The following is a 13,608-nucleotide window of genomic DNA, read 5'->3' on the forward strand; positions in this document are numbered from 1 at the left end:
TTGAATTAACGTTGATTCAATGTTTCGTCGACCATTTCAACGTCAAATCAACGTTATGGTTCTGACTGGGTTCTGTTATATTGATACTTATCGACTCGATTGGACCTCAATGACTGAAGAACATAGATGGCAGCAGTTTGACTCCGAATGATTCACTTTGCACACTTGGTGACCCAAGACGTTCATTTTTCACAGCTTTTGGCTAATATTTTGCTACGACGGACGCGCAAAGGTCATCTTCGATGTGCTTTCAGCAGTCTCGATACCTTCTTTAAAAATCAATTCTCTTTGAAGAATCGCGAAAATTACTGAGGCAATCATCTGAATCCGAATCATTTTGTAACGAACGCGCGAATTAGCACTCCTCCCCGTTTTGTAAAATTTGTCTTCGATGTTTTCTTAGCGACTACCATAAACGCGCACGATACTTTCGACATTTCCGGTGAATTAATAGTTTAAACACGAGACTCATTCTCGATGAATGGAGGTTAAAACGTGCTTTCGGATCGGCTTCGCGGGCTTAACTTGTTATCCAGCGAGAACCCAGTCAGAACCACAACGTTGGTTCGATGTCGATAAGGGTTGAATTAATGTTGACTCAACGGTTTATCGACCGGTTTAACGTATTTCAACGTCAAATCAACGTTGAATCAACGTTACGGTTCTAATTGGGAAATGAGTCATTGATTGTTGTTGAAACAACATCGAATCGATGTCGAAAAATTCAACATCAATTCGACAGTCTTTCGTTGGCCTTCGTGGCTGTTGGATGTAGTTTTTGTTACAACGAAACTACGCATACCCAGATAGACAAATTTCGGGATATTGTCTGCATAGAGACTGAATTCGAGAATTAAAATAGTAACATAAATACATAAAGATATATCTTCATACAAGAAGCATTATAGCAGCATATAAAAGAAGCAATCTGCTGCAATGAAAATTGTGGCACGTATTGTGTTGCGGCAAGGAGACGCAATTAATCAGCAATACAAACAAATTGATATTTTGCTGCAAAGTATGGGATAATAAATACGTATTTTTTACAGCAAGCATATTACAAACATATTATGCCGCTTCAATAGCATTATAAAATATACATTGAATGCGTGCATGCTATTGCCAACACATGTCTGTCTATCTGGGTAATTTTTGATTGTTGGAATTGCGTTGTCCCTGTTTTTACTCTACCTCATCTTTATTTTATTTTAACATTTTATGTTCGATTATCTCAATGTATCATATAATAGCATTGAGGAATTCGCTTTAATAGGCGTCTAGAGCTAATGTTGAAAGAGAAAAGAAGAGAGAGGGGGAGGGAGAGACATTGTTTCGATGTCAATCGATAAGTCATTTCTCACTGGATGAGATCGCTCAAATCTGACTGGTCACACCGCCGTTTCGCAACTGATTGAAATTGCAGCGCATGAGTTTCTCGAACTGCGATATTATGTCTATTCGAGAAATATCGATTCGTTCGACACAGTAACTTCAGTCGTGAGAAATGAAATCGTCGAGCATAATAGACTTGAGAATTGACGTACGTTAAATTTTCACGAACAATGTAAAGAAATTCTTGTCGGAAAACTTTAATATATCGGGATATTGGTATCCCATATGGATATTGAAAAATTTCAAGGGAAGTGAATGTGAAACCACTTCCCTTCAAAATTTCCTTCTGGTTTCCTTCTTACACGTTTAAATTATTTTGCTCGCAATAAAATTGTCGTAAAATGCCACACCGATTGTTGATGGATCGATATTTAAGGTCAGAAATATCGACTTTTTGTTGTCCTACTCAGGAAAATAATCTGTCGTTAGAAATACTGTCTGAGCGATTGCAAACTAAAGAATATACCTACATCGCGGCGATGACACGTAGACACAACATTTAGAAAGGACGACGGTCTGTTTACATCGCCGTGATCCTTATTGCCTTTCTGACTGTGTGAGTGGTGCCCGCGTTTGTACGTACGAACGTGTAACGTGTCATTGAAAAATAACATTTGCAATAACAGTAACGGCAAATTGATGTAATTTTGCATCTCGAGACGAGCGGAACACGACGGATTATATCAATTTGTCGTTACCGTTAACGCGAGTGTTATTTTGCAATATTATCACCGAAGAAGCATCGATTAATCGCATCAACAGATATACATTTGATAGATACAGATAGCACGTAATCGTACGGTATCGAATACCGCTAAAAACTTCCGATCGCCTGGTGTTCGCTACCAAGTCGGTGACTGTTTTAATTTACGTGAGATGAAAGAGTCAAGGGCGGACCTATACGAAATTGTAATTACGGTGACGCGTATATTGGTGCAACGTTCGCAAAGTCTCCATCGAGTGTGTGATTACGCGTGGCGTTCACGCCTGTGTGCTCTCTCGCGGAAAGGCCTGCTGAAGAAACTGCGGTTCTTGATAAATCATTCGGACCTGCGTACGATTGTCAAGTGTTTTAATCGCGGGATATTCGCCGACGACCCGGACATTCTCTGTATCGTGTACGACGAAATTGTTTTACGTGGCTTACAAAATACCGTGTACGTGGAGGGCATAGTCGGACGGTACAAAAAATATTACCGTAAGTATAAGAAATCTTTTCTCTTCACGTCGACGTTAATAATTCCTACGGAAATTTATTACTGGCTGTAATAAATTTCCGTTAGAGAAGCCGCAACATATATAATTCAACCTGGTTGAATTAGAATCCCAAGTAAAACAGGAAAGATCACGAGAAAGCGATCGAACTGTGGTTGAAAAGTCAGTTTTTATAGTCATTTTCTCGCGTTTCTTTTGATGCCTCGTGGTTTTCTGCTCTACTCGGATTCATGCATAATAATCGCGTTCCGTTTGTCAGCTACTATTTTGAACGTTTGCAAAAAATACATTTCACTGAAAAAGAGCAAATGACTCATCAGATGACATGCACATACCGGGTGTCGATCAACACCTTCCGATCTTTGTTCAGGCATTAGGGTGTTAGATATGTGGATTTTTGTGCGTCTCAATTTCAAATAATCAATGGAGATATGACTTGTTTTCGTCGATAATTGTGATAAATGAATTGACGAAGTCGACGAAAGAAGAAGTACGATGTGTTCGATTAAAAAAGTCAAGGCAAACATATTAAAAGTTGGAATTAATGATATACACTTTCAATCTTCATAATCAGATATTTTCGAAACGGAATCATCGATTCGTTCTTGGATACTCGTGACTCGTGTTGGTTACGGAGTGACCAAATGACTTCCTTATTGATCACTTGAGGTTACGGTATGAAAATATATTTGGACGTTACGCGTTCGTTTCGAAAACGACTAAAATGAAAACGGAAGGCAACAATAACGTCACACGTTATTGTACATACTTCGATCGCATTTGAACTGTATTTGATGGCGGTGGGTAAATGTAAGGCTGGGCTTGAGGACTAGGGTTAGGTTAGGTTGGACCATTTATGCGAAAAAACGGCAATGGCGCTGCGGATTTTCGTAGTACCAGAATATAATTAAAATCAATGTAAGTACATAGTGCGCGCGGCGTATTGCGAGCGTTTATTTTTGCCCGTGTATTTCCAAGTTTTCTAAGCAAGACGCACCATGTCAACTGGACTGGCGTTGCTAAATAACAACCAACAATCGAGTCAGACAAGTACGAGAAATGGCTCTATTGATTTTCCATAGTTACTTGTGGTATCTTCACATGTTTGTACGTTCTGTGATTTTTCAGAGTGCGACGGTTCAATGGTTGCCGCTAATAATACTTTAACGGAAAGTCCGCAGAATGGAAATACATCATTGGTGAGTGGAAATTTTATAATTGTATGTGAAGGGTTACATGACATGAGGGGTTATACAAAACTGTCTTCCCACCTGTTAATAGAATTTAGGTTATCTTGGGGCATCTCCAAATGAGAAGTTTAACATATAATAACGTTGTGAGGTGATATCTCATACTGTTCTTAGCATTGTAGAGTAATGTGATATGAATTATACTGAGCAGATATTTCTATCTATCTTTTCGGTTAGAATTATCTGCAGGGTTCAGTCCGAGTGCTTAGGTACAGGTACAAAATTTTCCACAATTTTGTAAATTATCACGGTAAAAAATTATTGAGATATTAACGAAAGAAAATTAGCTAATCAATAGGCACAATATGATGAGGCTAACTTCAAACCATATTAATTCATTATATCTGATCCTGAAACCATCCAAGCTAGTTTTAGTTAAATCTAAATAATGAGATAAATATTTATATTAGGAAGGATCTCACCTATGACCTTGACATATATTGTCAAAGTTATGATTCAACTATCAAAATTTTTAATATATGTTAAAAACTCAACGATTCAGTCAGTAAGAGGAAAAATTTATATCATATTATGCTTTGAAATTATGTTCTGATAATAGCACTGATACTAATACGTGTTATTCTTTCAAATTTCTTTTATTAATAACTTTTTAATAGACAATGACTGATGGTAAAAAATTTTTGATAGTTTATTATCTTAATGATTTTAGTCACATATAAATATTTTACTTAATGATATTAAAATTAAAAGTTTAATATAATAAGTTTAATATGATGTAATAAAAATTTAATATAATAAGATACTATGCAATAACAAGATATTTTTGTCATTAGCTGATTTAACCTTTAGTCGGTGTTGTGAGTTTTACGTTTGTATTTGATATTGGCTGTATCTTAAATTATTCATATTATTTATTATGCATCACATTTTGTGGCATAGAACAAAACTGAACACAAAAATACACATTCACCTGTGAGGAAGGATAGCATCTAAGAAAGCCTTGAATTGGCACAAGTTGTGTACTGGACCATGACACCAACTAAAGGTGAATGATTTTGAAGTCAGCATAACATAATAATCTCGAGCTGTTATTCCGCCAAGCAACTAATTTTTTTACCACTTTGTGCTTCTCAATGTATAAGAAGCAATTTGTTAATAATCAATGATATTACTTCTTTTCTTTTGTGATAGTATAAAAGATTTATTTATTTTGTAATCTATCAATTAATACCATACAATAGTGGGATAATGTTAAAATAAAAATTTAAAATATATTCTACGTCAAATAAGTTATAACTTTTTTTAATTTGCACTTCTAATCTTGCTGATATGGAACAAATGCAGGATAAAACTCAAAATACAAAGCTACTTGTTTGCTTGATGGAATAAACATGGAGAAAAATGTTTGGTTGAATTGGATGAAATAATTTTGTGTTGAAATATAAACAATTTAGAAATTGCAATTGAAAATGCCAGAATTCTATTCAAATTAATCAGAAATCTTGGTAATTTAGATTGAATTCTGATAACTTCAACCAGAATTTCCGAATCATTCGTATTTTATTGAAAAATTGTTTCATTCAACCAACCATTTTTCCCCGTGAAACATTAATTACAGTCTCATGAATTTATTTCACAGATGGGGCAAGGAAGCTTGTCAAAAGCCATCCTTAAAAGAGCATCAGAGGCTGATATAGAAGGTCAGTAATTGTTGGTTTCACATACACCTATCTACATTTCATATTATGTATGCTACATAAATTATATTAATAATAATAATTCATTAGAATAGCACAACAGATATTGATTTTTTTATTTAATTAGATGTCAGTAATGCTAAGAGACGTCATAAGAATCCACAGCCGAAGAATGCAGTATGCGCGCTGAACGAGCTAAAAACTGGAGCTATTTACAAAGTGGTAGGCCAGACTGGACCCACTCATGCTCCGATATTCACAATTGCGGTACAGATCGATGGGCAAACGTACGAGGGAAAAGGACGCACGAAGAAAATGGCAAAGCATGCAGCTGCGGAACTTGCTTTACGGAATATCATTCAGTTTAGAAATACACCGGAGGTTCATCAAGCCATCAATACTTGTCAATCTGTTGTACCTCTCGAACCGGATTTCACAAGCGACGTGACTGAACGCGATAATCATCTTGTCAACGCATTTAAAACACTAACGCAAGAGCCAAAGAACACGAGTAAATTCTTGGATAAAGGTCCAGTGGCGTTAATCAACGAACTCTATCCAGGCGTTATATACAACTGCATATCCGACAATGGAGAGAGTTACGCAAAATTCACAATATCCGTAACTATTGACGGAGAAACATTTGAAGGAACAGGTCCGAGCAAGAAACTGGCCAAGGCAGCGGCGAGTAAAGCGGCTTTAGCGAAATTGCGAAATGTTCACAGTTCCTCATTTTGTATACCGCTCCCTGTCCGCATCTTGCCCAATTTCTCTAATTCCGCACATTGGCAGGAACAAATGACTCTTCCGCAAATGTTAGCCGACAAAATTGGCAAGATGGTGAACCAGAAATTTAGCGAACTCATCCAAAGCAAACCGCAGCACGCGAGACGTAAGGTTTTAGCTGGTATTGTACAAACGAAAGGAACAGACGCTGAACTGATATGCGTCACTACTGGTAAGATACTTTGAGTTTTGTTTTGCACTCACGATATTGAAGCAATGATTTAAAGGTGTTCCCTGTGAAACGTTTACTGAACGTCTTCTTTTTCGGAATTGAAGGTACAAAATGCGTGTCGGGCGAACATTTAAGTGTCAGCGGTGGTGCCGTTAACGATTGCCATGCGGAGGTAGTGGCACGTCGATGTCTCTGTGAATATTTGTACAAACAACTAGAACTATACACTGAGGGCGACAGTATGGAATCTATTCTCGAGCCAGCTAAGAAGGGATTCAAATTAAAGCAAGGCATTCAATTTCATTTATACATAAATACCGCTCCCTGTGGAGACGCGAGGATTTTCTCGCCTCACGAGGAAAACGAGTCCGTGGACAAACATCCCAATAGGCGAGCGAGAGGTCAATTACGTACAAAGATAGAATCCGGCGAAGGGACTATTCCCGTCAAGAGTAACGAGGGTATCCAAACTTGGGACGGCGTCTTGATGGTGAGATCCAATTTATCCCGCCGTCGATAATATTTGGTAGAAGAAGAATCCGGTAGTCTTTTTCACACGTGTCTTCGATAAATTTTTTAGGGTCAAAGACTGCTGACGATGTCGTGTTCGGACAAAATAGCTCGATGGAACGTACTTGGTGTGCAAGGTGCGCTTCTAAGCCACTTCATCGAGCCAATTTACTTCCACAGCATTGTTCTCGGCAGTCTTTTGAACCCCAGTCACATGTACAGAGCAGTGTGCGGTCGTATCGAAAATACCATTCAGGGCTTGCCGCCGCCGTACAGACTCAACAAACCGTTAATGAGTCTAATCACATCATCTGAGGTCAGACAACCTGGAAAAGCTCCTAATTATAGCGTCAATTGGACAATCGGTTTGTACTTGTTCTTAATCTAAACACACGGTACGTACGGTTAATTTAACGAACACTTCTTTCTCGTTGCGTATTTTAGGACAGAGCGAAGCCGAGGTCATAAATTGCACGACTGGGAAAGACGAATTGGGAAAACCTTCCAGAATATCTAAGCAGGCATTCTTTAGAAGGTTTTTCAATCTCTTAGGTAAACTTTCGACCATAGAGGATGTTGATGAGAATCGTTGTCGTCATTATCTTGAGGCAAAATTGTCGGTACAGGACTACTCGGTAAGTATGATCACATCGCTTACAAATATATGTATATATCATACGTATCTAAATACGTGTGTGTGATAAAGTATCTGTATTTATCATATTCCGTTTCTCTTCTTTCCTTTTAACTAGCTTGCTAAACGTCAATTGAAGGACGCTTTCGTGAGAGCGCAGCTTGGCAGTTGGGTGAAAAAACCGATTGAGCAGGATATGTTCGAGGTCGATATCTGACTAAATCAGAGTAATAGTAACACCTCACCAGAGAAAAGTAACGAAAAGAAACAAGTCGCGGAGTATGTAGTTCCTAGTGCAAAATAGATCGCTCGTTCGGCGTGTCATAATATGGCAGAATTTGGTATCAGTAAAGCATAAATCGTAGGATCTCGCGCATATAATCGATCTTGCGCCCTGTATGATCTCAATATATTCATCGTGTTCAAAGTGTGTATTACGAATCATTTGTTTTATTAATTACCAACAGTAATTTCGACGCAATGTAGTCGGTAGAGAGAGGTATGCACCAGGACTTAAAGCTTACGTTATTTTGACGTGTCTCAACCAGCGATTATAGATTATAGATGTAAAGTCGATTCAGCACATATCTATAATGGAATTTTATAGTACTAGCATGGTACAATATATATTATTTTCCATTTTCTTTCTTTTTTCTTGGATACATTTCCTAATTTCGATATACTATCTGAAGAAGAGAGCAAATGAGATCTGTCCAGTGGTCTTTCTCTTTCTCTCTCTTTCTCTCTCTTTCTCTCGTATAAATGAGTTTTGCCGAAAAATTTTATTGTTTTGTATACAGATACTTTTAAATATATAATTTCTACCTGTCCGTTTTCATAATGCGTGAGCGATTAATGTCCAAAACCACTTTGAATAGTTCTTGAATTAAAATAGTATCGATAGGCAATATAGTTATACTATACTATAAATGCATTAAATCTTATAACATACCCAGATAACATTCTACTATGCCAGAGATATGCAAATTATACAGCAGAGAGGTATAATCGCAGTCTTCTGAATAGAATTGTAATTTAACGTTCGGTACGATGCATCTGACATGCACTATACGCACGATAACGTAAACATCATGTATTATACACAATGGACATATCTTTGCGTAACTGTGCACGAAAGATCAGCGTTAATCTCGAATGATCTTGTATGTTTCGATCTCTCAAAATATCGGAAATTCGGAACTTTGCTGTCAGTTTACGAAATGCTATCTGGGATCTTTCTATAGAAGTACATTAGGTATCGTAGCAACGAGTTAAGTTGCAATATTTTGCACTCTCAACGGCTGTGATTGGATTCAGATCTGAAAAATGGATCTTAATCATAAAAGATACCACTTCGTCGTGAAATTCAGTGAAAAAGACGGACAGTATGTCTCTCATCAATATTTGTACATTAATTGCAACTTTCCATTATTTCCGTAGCGACCAACAGCGTTCTCGATTATTATCGCTATTCTCACTAGAACTCTAGCATCATATCTGGGAATGCATCCAATTCTTTTTTTATTTTCAACATGTTTCCTATATATATATATATATATATATATATATATATACACATAGCGAGAAGAGTATATGATTTAGACATCGCGTAGAAACAAAATCCCTGAGAACGAGTTAGGAACGGATCGCACGTGTTTTAATATTAGAATTACTGATTTCAATACAATTAAAATCGTAATGTACATCCGTGTACTTCGTTACGTATGAAATCTGCAACTGTCCGCAGCCACAGATTAATGTAGTAGTTATTATTCAATGTACAGGATATCTCTCGCATCAAGCGGATTTACTTTGAAAACTTTTCTCCTTTACCTCTCTCTCTCTCTCTCTCTTTTTTTTCTTCTTTTCCCCAATTTTGAGTAAATTTTTCCTTAGCAAGAATGTCAAAATTAAGATCGTTTATGGGAATTTTCTAATTTGTAACATTGTATGCAAATGTAAACATCCTTGAGTTTTAGAAAATTTTGTAATATATAAATGGCATGAGTTTATAAAATTTTATTGCGTTGAAGTTAACTTGAAATGCACTGAGATATATGAAAAGTGACACAATATTATAAAGAAAAAATTGACTCAAGATTGGCCAAAAATACAATCCCAAAGGAAATACGCTTAGTGCGGCACATCCTGTATAGAAATTAAGTGAATGGAAGAAAATGGAAGTGGTGTAAAAAGAGAACATGATAATAATTACTTGTGCGCGCGACATGCATAATTATATAGTTTTTCAGGTAAATACGTTAAATAAGCATCAAAGTAGTGTATTTAGAGAATCCTAAGGTCATTGCCTCACTGTGCCAGTATTACGATTAATGCAATTCTGCCGTAGTGACACACTGCCCGGTGCTGGTCCAGTTTTGCATAAAGAACTCGGTTAATTTTATTTAAACTAATGCGAACAAAAGACACCAAATAATAATTTATTTTTTAGAGTTGCAATATAGGCGATTGTTAGCGAGACGTTATCAGACGTTATGTATTATTTTCTCGAACAAGTGTATATCTTTGTAGAGGAGTTAGAGAGGGAAGGGTGAGAAAGAAGGAAAAAAATTAATATAAGCGTACGAATTTAACTTAAGCATAAGTGGTACACGCAATCGTTTCGACAGATACACAACTTTACGATTAATAAGTCAAGTAATTTCTTTTCTTTCCATTTTTATAACCAGTGGAGAAAATTGATGTATTTGCGTTTGAGTTTGCTACGTTTGAGTTCCTAAGAAGTGCGCGAGACATCAGAGCGTCCGAAACAAATAACTTATTTTCTTGCTTTCTGTAAGGACCTGGAGAATACTTGAAACGTTTTCTTCTTTGCATGCGCGTATCTAATATATTGCATGCGATAAGTTGGCTCGCGTATAATCATATTAATACATAATACACCAGTCGTGTATTCGTGCCAAGCGCAATACGCGCCAACGGCTCAACGAATTTTACTTTATCTTCGTCTGTGTTCTCTAGTTTTCTAATAAGTGCATTTTTCTAATAAGAGTACGTTTTTCGTCTAAAGAACGATAATAGCTGAACTTCGATATTTAGAAAAAGGATGCCTCGTTATGTTGCACGAATCTAACGAGTTAATAGCCGAAGGCGGTGATGTACTGTCTGTGAGAGAAAGTGGCGTTTTAACAATTGTACTGTATTATGATGCTGCATCGCTCTCGACTTTTCACGTGCAATAATGCTCCGAATGTCGATGAGGCAAATTTCGCTAATATAGCGCTTACATATGCATATACGTGTGCGATATGTCGTTCTATAACTGGTGATACAAGCAAGAAGATGCGCACATGTATGAGACAGAAATGAGAATATAAAGCTATTCCAACCAAAAAATAAATCGAAAATATAGAGTGAAATAATTGAAAATTATTCAATGAGGAAGAAAAAAGAAAGAGACATTCACTGTCCAGTATCTGAAGTCTCTTTTTCTTGAGAGCAAAGCGTTGCTTGAAGAAAAAAGAAAAAAATTTATCCTGTATTTCCGATTTAACTTTTTATGTGGAGTCATCATCTTACTTCCTGATGATCATGTCGCCAGTTACAGGATACTCCATATATGTCCGATTCTGTATAGTTTTGAATAGTTAATGAATAGAGTCATAAGAAACTATTTTTAACGCATTTGCGGCATAGAGGCAGCGATTAATTATAAATAGGTTATACAATTATATACAAATTAAATTATATAAGAGAAAACCCAAAACGATTATTTCGTTAGAACAACTCTAGGTTGACTCAGATTTATCAATAGGCATGTACACAGCGAATTCAAATATAACAAATAGATAATACGAGTAAGGATTAGCAAAACATGTTTATTTGTTACATGATCTTGGCTGTTCGATGAAGTTTCAAGAAAGCAAGATTATAAGTGTGATCTATATGTTATATTCGAATTCGTAATGTCCATGTATTAATTCAGTATTGTTAAAAACACCTTGTTGCCGTACATATATACACATATATGATTCATATAATTATCGCTTACTGTAAAACGGCGCGCTGCAATTATGTTAGGAAGTTTACGATAGTCTTCATCTATTTATTTTCTGTATTAAAAAAACATCAAAATCATGTTATTTATCGTGACTTATGAACGTATTGTTCGCATTGTATATTATGCCGCGTATATAGCCAGTGGTGTTGTTTATACATTGAAATCCCATGCGCGCTGGCTATCCCACGTTGTGAATATTTCAATTGTTGTCAGTCTAACATTTATATCCCAAAATTAATTTATTATTTCATCGAAGATGTATTCTCGAGAGATTCTGAATAATTATTCCTTCATTCTCCATTTTTTTTGCGCTTCGAATTTTGTTGCTACCGTTTTCCTTAACACCTCGAATATATTTATATTTCCTAGATGTTAATCGATCATTCCATTAATCAACGATCGTAATTCGATCTTAAACTACTTAACACTAGAAGGTTGCTTTAGAAATCTACGTCTGTCTACGTCAGACGGCGTGTAGCATGGGAATAATCACGAGAATAGTAAAATGGATTTGGACTTTGAAGTTATGCCTGTTTGAAATCAGTGCAAAGGAAAATGATAATCAAGAAGAACGGCACGTAAAGAAGAAAAAAGAACATATAATTTTTCTGTATATTTATATATATTTAATAATGATCAAAGAAGCAAAGAATACGAAAGTATTAAAAAATGAAGTAAAAACTTCCCTTTATCTCTCATAGTAAAAAGAACAGATATGATAAATCAGATTGACAGTTATTGTTTGAAAATAACAAAGAAATGGTAATTAATATGAAATGAGATGGATATTAGTATGATTTTCAAACTAGGAAGGAAATTAGTTTTTTTTTTAATTTTTTAACAAAAAAATTGCTGAAACAAATAAGCCCTATTTTAGTTATATATAATATGTTTCAATTTGTATAAACGTCCATAAAGCTTGAGAATATGATAATTAATTATAAAACGGTAATATGACGTCAAGAGGAATCGTATGACATAAAATTTCAAGCAGGCATTAATCAACTATTTCTATAGCAATTCTTTATCGTATATAATACTTAAAATAATTAAATATATTATAAATCTACTTACAGACGTTCCCTTTACTCTATTATTGCAGTATTAATTGTCAATGTCAATACACGTAGCATTTTGATGACTACCAATTATTTGAAAAAAAGAGAGGCGACCATCAAAAGTAACTTCAGCTGTCACACCTAACCGTGGATATCAAGAGTGCAAGGCGTATAAATGACATTTAGTTATTGAATATGCAATACAAGGAATAAGTATAGAGTTTTATAGCGTCTCTTATTAATAACAATCAATAACAATATGGGAGAAAACTACTTATATATTTGTTCTCTTGATCTCTTCTTCCATCATAAAATGCAAGTTTTAGCGAATATCTTTCTTACACACGTAATCGCTCATTCACAATACTCAAAATAAACGATGCAAAGTTAGTTTAAAGATATTTAATATTAATTACTAGGTTTAGTCGAGATTTCACTTCAATTCGCAATCTTTCACCCGTTATACGCTCAGACGCCAACTGTGTTTGACAGCCTGGGCGTAGATCAATATATTAGTTATCGGGTGTGATAAATAAATTTGTAGTCGACTAGATTTTAAGCTTGACTAGTGCCTCTAGATGTAAGTATTCTAGAAACTAAAACTTAACTTAGTTAAACTTACAAAATAAACATTTATTTACCAAGTTCGTGGTTTGTCACCTTGACACCTTCCGAACTCCTTAATTCTAAAATTTGTATTTTTCATAAAACACAAGACATTGATTTTTAAGATAAGGATTTATTATATTAAATATAACATTATATATATATATATATATAATGTTATATATATATATATATATAATTGATTCAATTTGTATAATGACAAAAATAACAAGTTATTTAATGGAACTTAAAACAATAATAAGTGAAATGCCGTTAAATCATCCACACTATTCTTTATAACATATA

General features: G+C 35.3%; 1 protein-coding gene and 1 long non-coding RNA gene across 4 annotated transcripts; one reads left to right on the forward strand and one right to left on the reverse strand.

The window, feature by feature from the left end:
* The first annotated feature begins 1,831 nt into the window (after positions 1-1,831).
* On the forward strand, positions 1,832-10,412 carry Adar (adenosine deaminase acting on RNA). Of its 3 annotated transcripts, none has more exons than XM_011142580.3 (8): positions 1,832-2,590; positions 3,736-3,806; positions 5,458-5,518; positions 5,643-6,473; positions 6,578-6,963; positions 7,054-7,348; positions 7,428-7,618; positions 7,736-10,412. In XM_011142580.3, exons 1-8 carry the CDS (start codon positions 2,269-2,271, stop codon positions 7,832-7,834), a joined length of 2,256 nt encoding a protein of 751 aa, XP_011140882.1. In that variant the 5' UTR covers positions 1,832-2,268; the 3' UTR covers positions 7,835-10,412. The 3 variants fall into 3 exon arrangements, with proteins under 3 accessions (XP_011140882.1, XP_011140885.1, XP_011140886.1); XM_011142583.3 differs by lacking the exon at positions 1,832-2,590 and adding an exon at positions 3,443-3,657; XM_011142584.3 differs by lacking the exon at positions 1,832-2,590 and adding an exon at positions 4,758-4,863.
* A 1,335-nt stretch (positions 10,413-11,747) lies between these two features.
* LOC105184049 (uncharacterized) lies at positions 11,748-13,428 on the reverse strand. The gene is made up of 2 exons (XR_849822.3): positions 12,713-13,428; positions 11,748-12,003 (listed from the first exon to the last, which is right to left on the reverse strand). It is a non-coding gene; the product is annotated as an uncharacterized LOC105184049 (long non-coding RNA).
* Positions 13,429-13,608: the final 180 nt, after the last annotated feature.

This window comes from Harpegnathos saltator, unplaced genomic scaffold, assembly GCF_003227715.2.
Source record: "Harpegnathos saltator strain DR-91 unplaced genomic scaffold, Hsal_v8.6 scaffold103, whole genome shotgun sequence".
In the NCBI taxonomy this organism is placed as follows: domain Eukaryota; kingdom Metazoa; phylum Arthropoda; class Insecta; order Hymenoptera; family Formicidae; genus Harpegnathos; species Harpegnathos saltator.

Coding starts and splice junctions, on each gene's coding strand:
- Adar (XM_011142580.3), top strand. CDS start 2,269: ATGAAAGAGTCAAGGGCGGACCTATACGAAATTGTAATTACGGTGACG. Junction 2,591..3,735: donor ACGGTACAAAAAATATTACC/GTAAGTATAAGA, acceptor GTGATTTTTCAG/AGTGCGACGGTTCAATGGTT. Junction 6,474..6,577: donor ACTGATATGCGTCACTACTG/GTAAGATACTTT, acceptor TCGGAATTGAAG/GTACAAAATGCGTGTCGGGC.